Source organism: Sphaeroforma arctica, assembly GCF_001186125.1.
Source record: "Sphaeroforma arctica JP610 unplaced genomic scaffold supercont1.2325, whole genome shotgun sequence".
Lineage (NCBI taxonomy): Eukaryota > Ichthyosporea > Ichthyophonida > Sphaeroforma > Sphaeroforma arctica.
Window position 1 is genome coordinate 1 of NW_014038233.1, and position 7,387 is coordinate 7,387.

The window sequence follows — 7,387 nt, forward strand, 5'->3', positions numbered from 1 at the left end:
GTATATTTATATATAAATGGATATAATCAATTGCGAAACTTCTAACTCGTTAATTGTCGTTCCTTACACATACACTAGGCTACATCCTAGCTTCTATCGAAGGCCGGGTTGCTGTCGAGTTCCTCGATGTGCGTCCAGAGGTCCAGGCCAGGAAATACGCGTTCAAGTGTCACAGGTACGCAATGGTGGGTTTGGTTGGGTCGAGTACGTCAGTGGATGTGGTAGTACACCGTTGTGATCGGGCGGTTTTCTTTTCCCGTGTTTGTGTCGCTGTGAGAGTGTGCTTTGGCGCTGGTGGGTCGTGCAGACTGTGTACTGCCTTGGTTTGTGTTTGGTTCTTCGGGAATGTTTACCGCTCTCGCTTGCCGACGTGCGTGTGTGGGTCTTCAGTGCAGTTTGTACCTGGTCGTCGTCTTGGCTTGCGAAGTACTATGACCGTATTGTATTGGCTGCTTCCGTATATTGTGTACGAGTATACTTATATATTTTCATGCTTGTGTATGTATTTTTTGTGCTCTCACGTTTGATACTTTCTATGAATCAGCTGTCCCTTCTCTCCACGTTCGATATGGCTACTGGTATCATGCCTCATATTGATCTCCACGCGGATGGTACGATCTGTTGAATTGATTGACATTAACACATATATGGTTGGAAAAAGAAGTTACATGCTTTGGGTGTATTGATGTACACAACGGCAACCTGGTGCAAATTGGGGAACGCTCTGAAGCCAATGCAACACGTTTCTTAGTGCATATGTGGAGGTTGAGGTTGAGGTCTCTTACTATCGCAGTAAGCTGCAGCACGTGCATATTTACAGTGGCTTATCATTAAAGTTAGTACGAGTGATAGGAATTGCCATTGGCCTGCTTTCATGGGGAACAAAAGCTACATCAGCGCGCGAGTATCTTTTGTCATGCAAATGCCTCCTATGCTTTATTTGAATGGGAACATCTGATGCTGTTCGAATGCATCCTATTCGTTTTCGCAAGATCAGAGTACACCTGCCTATGCTTCTGAATAGCCGGAAGTGGGATAGTTATTTGTGTGCTGATATGCTATAGATAGCAATTTTCTATAAAGTCTATAACCTTTCCCACCTACGGATTTGTGCCCATTATTTCAATAGTTGTAAACTCCTATGTATCTCCACGGCTGCCTTTGTCTACACCCTAAATTGCATCCGAATGGACATCCAATTGCAAATAGATTGGCATACACGCACATATACACAACAACAGTCAAACATAATGGTTAGATGGGAATCGTTGTGATACTCGGGTCGTTCATGCTCCTCTGGTGCTTTATTTTTTGCCGTTACTTCTTAACCATCGCAGCCCCACATGCCCCACTCTAGCTAGTGCCGTCCATCACTGGTACGTATTCCTTCGCAGGTGTGAAAATAAGCGTTTCGTGCGTCTCTTAGTCTCACTCACTCGTTGCCTACAGAATAAAGAATCCGGATGGCAAACCAGAGTCAACGTATCCGGTCAATGCCGTGGCGTACCACCCCAAATATGGGACATTCGCAACAGGAGGCTCGGATGGGTTTGTGAATGTGTGGGATGGCGATAACAAGAAGCGCATCTGTCAACTGCGAAGGTGTGTACTGTCACAAACATGAGGTTTTCCTTTTATATATTCAGAGATATGCCTTAGTTCCTCGTGGATATGCATGCTTATGCAATGGAATGAGGGTATTGAAGCTCATGACAAAACTTGTGTGATGATTTTTGCAAGTGGAGTATATTAGTCACGGGCGCATCTGCGTACCTATATGGATAACAAGAGTTGACGTACCTCGACGCATGGGCCTCAGAGAGGTTTCTGTAAACACGCATGTGTTTGGTTCTATGTACGTAAGTGTAGATGGGTATGTTTGTGAGTGAGGTATTGTTATTTGGGAGCTCTGAGTGGTTTGTGATTCTGTGGGATGGGGTCAACATAAAGCGAATATGTACATCCACGCATATGGGCTTGCATGATGTGTTTGGTACATGCCCCTATTCGCACATGTAGAGTCTACCGCGCTGGATCTGCAATCATGGATGCATACGTGCACATGGTTGGCGTCCACAGGGGTTAGGATGTGCGAGAGGATGTTATTCACGGCCACAGAATTGTCGGAAGTGTTATTATCAAAGTCGCATACGTTCACGCTCGAACACAATCAAAACTTGACGTCGCTCACGGTGTCCCAGGCGACCAAATAACCGTGATGCAGCGACACTGCAATGACTATTTGCTCATATGCACTAGAAACATGTCGGTTGACGTAAATGATGGCTATCGTTGATATAAAGTTGGTGGATATCAGAAAATCCGTATCGATATGTCCCAAACTTGTAGCTTTTGAACGGCAAATAATCAAAACCAAAGCTGTCTACTCAAATATCTCACCTCAACACAATTTGCCACAGATATAAAACAAGCATCGCGGCCTTGTCATTTAACTGCACTGGCGACACTCTTGCGATCGCTAGATCATACACTTACGAAAGCGGGCCTAGAGAGTAAGTTGTTCGTGTGAGATTTATTTTATTTTAGATGATTATATACCGATGCTACAAAAGTGTGTGAGAGTATTTTTGTCACAGTATGTAACTACACTGTCAGAATGTGGAACCCTCGACAAAGTCAATACATTGGCAATTCGATGCGTTCGCGTTCATTTGTTCACTGTAACATTATTATATTGGTATATTGGCATGCACTGGTGTCCGCAAGATTGACAGTGGGTGAATCGTGTGTGTATGTATGTAGGTGTGCAATTTGAAGCGCATGAACGAGTCCACATGGTGGGCTGCGGAAGTTGAGAATATTTATAAGTCTCGGATGTTGCACTGTCACCCCTATTGTCCACTCTAGACGAATTTTAAGATTCTTTTTGGCCATAAATAGGATAAAATAGTAGTGTTCAAACGATGGCAAGCTTGTTTTTGAACTGATTTAAATTCTCATCCAAATTCAGGCACCCGCCCGACGCAATCTTCATCCGTACCATAACGGACGCCGAGGCCAAGCCAAAATAAATATATTGAGGGAAAGACCCTCTAAAAATAAAAGTGAGTGCGTCAATAGTATAATCATAGTATTGTAGCATAATAACGGCGTTGCATCCGACGATAATTTGTATGAACGGGTCATTTGGATCACTAGTGTTACAACACGTACGTGCTCGTGTATAGCTATTCGAATTGTACTGTGAAAATCGCCCATTAGTAATAGTGAACTTCTGCCTCTCTCCGTATGGAGTATGAAATCGACGGCAATGTACACACAAATTGTATTTATCGCGTTGTTGCTTGTGTATGAAAGTATCATATAGTGGTCACCTATACCAAGTTTGAATATGAAGTAGAGAGAAGTATAAGTATGAAATATAATTTTATTGCGTTATTGAACTATTTTGAGCCATCATTAACCAAGATCTATGGTTGATTCAGCCGCGCAAGCGTTGTTTTTCCTTCGGTACACAATTGTCATGCCACCGATGCCTCCAACCAGCCCAACTATCAATGCAGCTACGGCAACACCTACTACAGCACCCACACTCAGACCTTGGTCCAGACACGATTGTTCTCCGCAGCTGGATTCAGCTGTAGATGTCTGTGCCACTGATGTTTGTATCAAACTGGCAGGGTATGTCTTCTGTGGTTTGGGCTTGTAGAAGTTTCTAGGAGTCATCACATTCTAAGTTGCGTCTTCATCGGTGGATATGCAACTAGCAAACTTCTTGAGTGTATCAACATCACCAGTCACACTGACTAGCGAAGAGTTTCCGGTGACCAGAGTAGCGATGAGATCCGATCTGATTTTGTCTGTGAAACTGGCCGTAGACCCAGGGCGCGCATTCATGTCGGTGATAGGCAGCGACAGCATGACCGCATTCGAGATACGAACGTTGAACATCTCGTTGGTTTCTTCAACACCGACCAGGATCGATAATCCGTGCGCTTTGTTGGCTTGCTCGGGGTTGATTCGAATCTCCAGACCCTGGAGAAGCATGTACAATGGCATATTCAAGACAAACGATGGTCCAAGGTCAGCGGGTGGGTAAGCCCCTTTTACATGTCGTAACGCAATGGTGGCGTCGGAAACGATAGCTACATTTTCGCCGCTTGTATTCATTATTCTTGTTGTGTTTGGGGCGACAACAAATCTACGGTCAACCTCCTCGTACATTGTGCAGTCGCTGAAGTTGAGGTTCTTGACAGACTCTTGCAATCTCGGCCTTTGTGAAATCGCTGGCTGGCTTGTAGGAAGCATCTAGCGATGCATAAGAACCAGTTGCTACTGCGGCTGCGATTGTATATCTAAGCATTGCTATTCGGATATGCGAGTGGGCTTTAGAACTCGTATGTTGATGTATAACAAACAACTTATAAATACACTTATACATACATACATATATATATCTAAATAAACGTATACTTCTGTGCGTACATATTTTAATGGATATGCATCTCTATATATATGGTATTTGATGTGTGTATAATTGGACTACATATTCCCCCATGAACCCTTGTAGTATATACAGTTCCCACACATCCCCCGGGTCAGATACGCAGATAAGGCTATTCTACTCGTTGCAGTATATGCCATCCATTAATCCGCATTTCAAATATATTGTGAAGATACACCTATAAGCGGGCAACTCATGCGTACCTCATTACTTTTTATATATACATATGTACAATATGTTGACTGTACTCGTATAACGAAATACTTCACTACCCACTAAGATGCGAGCTTCCTTTTAAGTTCCTGCTTAAGGTCGGCGACTCTTTCTTCGGATTCTTTCTTCATCTGCATTAGTCTTGTCGCCCCGATTTGCTTGTAGATGACACTCTCGGGTTCTTTGGGTTTCCCATCCACTATCAAACCTGCCAGTAAAATCGGTAGAAAATAAAGATGTCATCTAGGTGGACATTTCTTGCATTTATACTAAACAGCCATCCAGGAGGTAGTCGTAGCAATGCATTTACAGCAACATGACTATATCTGCGTAAATACATATGTCTATATGTAGATTGGGTCCTACTTGTAATGTTTGAACATCAGATTACAAACTGTGACACCCACGTTATTCAAGTGGTCGCGATAGACACGTAGATATGGGTAGGTACTGGCTGGGTACTTGGGTGTGCACAACTGTGATCCCCCATACTAGTTTGTGCAGTTGCAGGGGCGAGTGTAGCATTGCATATGCATGGATGTGTGTAGGCGTATCCATATAGACACTATTATCATTCTCAATCACTGTGTGTCTTCCTATACAAGAATAGCGACATGATCCTACTGATGCGAACCCATTGGCCCAATAGGCCGGTGCATAGGTGTTTCTTTAGGTAGAAATATCATGTTTATCGCCGACACTGAAGCAACATTCAAACTCCGTCGATGGTACCGTAGTCCTTTGACTACGTGCAGCATACACACGGTATACAAAAGCGTTTGCAAACCTGCCATGATAGGTACATCTCTGATTCATATATACAAGAGCAGCACAATTCACATATGAATAACATTACCTACGTGTATATGTCCGACGTATCTCGGTATCGCAGTGTGTACGTGATCTTTAATTCTGAAAGGACGGTGAGCATACCCAACCCTCTATACATGCTACATGCTGATATTCATTGCAGAACAATCACATCATCCAAATACCATGTAACCAAGGTGGTGGTGCATACTATGTATCCATGGTGACGGTGTTTTCGTGATATATACTAATCGTATACATACCTTTTTCTGCATACATGTAAGTATAGTACCGACCTAGGTTAAGACAACACCTAGGCGACGCACACACCCCACACATACCTTGGTACTGTGGCGGCATGTGCATTTTGTTATCGCTCAAGTACTTTAGGAACTTCTTCACAAAGGTCTTCCGGTGCGGACCCTCCACCATCAGGAACTTGTGCACCAGTGTGCCCGCCATCTGTTCCTGGGCCACGTACATGAAGTTCTATTCACAGCCACCACCAACATTGTAATGAGGAGGGGATCAGTACATACTGCGAAAAGATAGCATAAGAGTCAGACTTCTATCTATCTATCTATCATACCACCGCCGTATGAACACATGGTACTTAGAGTAAGTACGGCTTCTACCGGGATGTATCAGGCAGAGTATATATTCGATACGTGACAGTCACAGATACATGACAGTCACACCTCCATACAGACAGGGTTGTTATCGCAAATTGTCAGCTGCTCGACACCTACTTGGGACACACTCTGCCTACATCTGAGAATATATCTTGACAGATGGGTGTGAAATACGTATACAAAAGGACATACACCATCTGTAACTGAGAATATATCTTGACAGATGGATGTGAAATACGTATATAAAAGGACAAGCACCATCTGTAACTGAGAGTATATCTTGACGGATGGGCGTGAAATACGTATATAAAAGGACAAACACCATCTGTAACTGAGAATATATCTTGACGAATGGGCGTGAAATACGTATATAAAAGGACAAACACCATCTGTAACTGAATATATCTTGACGGATGGGCGTGAAATACGTATACCTTCCCATATACACCATCTATAACTGATAATATATTCGACACATGAAAGGTCTGCACACCTCCATAAACACAGGATGTTTGTTGGCCACGTTGATGAACGTGTTCGCCTCTGCAATCTCCTCCAGGGTACGAGACACGTACCTGTATAATAGGTCAGGAAAATGGGATCAGTTTGGTAGCTGAGCAAACCAAATGAAGCATTCGATGCACTACAGCGAAAGAAAATGCATAAGAATTTTCGTAAAGTTTGCCCGTGACTTAATTGGCCTCCAATCAACTCCAGCAATTTAACTGGCATGTGTACGTCCCTTCTCGATTGATATAGGGCCAAGTACGTGTGCAAGGCTTTGGGATTTCAGGGCAAGTAGAATGGCTCATCGAAAAATTGGCACAGTAAACTCATGGAACAGAGTGCGGCGAAACACCAGTGCATGTGGTGGTGATTGGGGCCAAAAATAATTTCTTCACTAAGGCAGAAAGGCAAGTGATTGTTGCATACTGTAGCAGCATACGAAAAGAGATCTGAGAACGTGACAGACATCGTGAGACATGAGACTCCGCTGCTACTACAGTCATGTACAATTCTGCACGCGTACATTTATGGAGGTGAAGAAACTGTATCGTGAATTAGCAGTTCGTTCTGAACTTCTGGTACAAAGTCACATAAAAAATATATATATACGACCAGGTATATATGGCTCTCGTGCGAAACAAACAAAACGATATATATATATATATATATATATATCTATATCTATATCTATATCTATATCTATCTATATATATATATATATATATATATATATATATATATATATACAACAACTAAATAA

At 42.8% G+C, this 7,387-nt stretch overlaps 3 protein-coding genes across 3 annotated transcripts; 1 reads left to right on the plus strand and 2 right to left on the minus strand.

Annotated features, from left to right (window-relative positions):
* Positions 1-78: 78 nt before the first annotated feature.
* Positions 79-2,086, plus strand: SARC_12469 (hypothetical protein; the record flags this gene model as incomplete). Its single annotated transcript, XM_014293422.1, has 3 exons — positions 79-175; positions 1,450-1,602; positions 2,020-2,086. Coding segments are annotated over 3 exons (317 nt in total), but the record flags the coding sequence as incomplete, so codon positions are not given.
* A 1,607-nt stretch (positions 2,087-3,693) lies between these two features.
* On the minus strand, positions 3,694-4,349 carry SARC_12470 (hypothetical protein; the record flags this gene model as incomplete). Its single annotated transcript, XM_014293423.1, has 1 exon — positions 3,694-4,349. The coding sequence occupies exon 1, from the start codon at positions 4,267-4,269 to the stop codon at positions 3,694-3,696; it is 576 nt and encodes a 191-aa protein (XP_014148898.1). The 5' UTR covers positions 4,270-4,349.
* A 304-nt stretch (positions 4,350-4,653) lies between these two features.
* On the minus strand, positions 4,654-6,696 carry SARC_12471 (hypothetical protein; the record flags this gene model as incomplete). The annotated part of the gene is made up of 3 exons (XM_014293424.1): positions 4,654-4,886; positions 5,830-5,977; positions 6,614-6,696. Coding segments are annotated over 3 exons (377 nt in total), but the record flags the coding sequence as incomplete, so codon positions are not given.
* Positions 6,697-7,387: the final 691 nt, after the last annotated feature.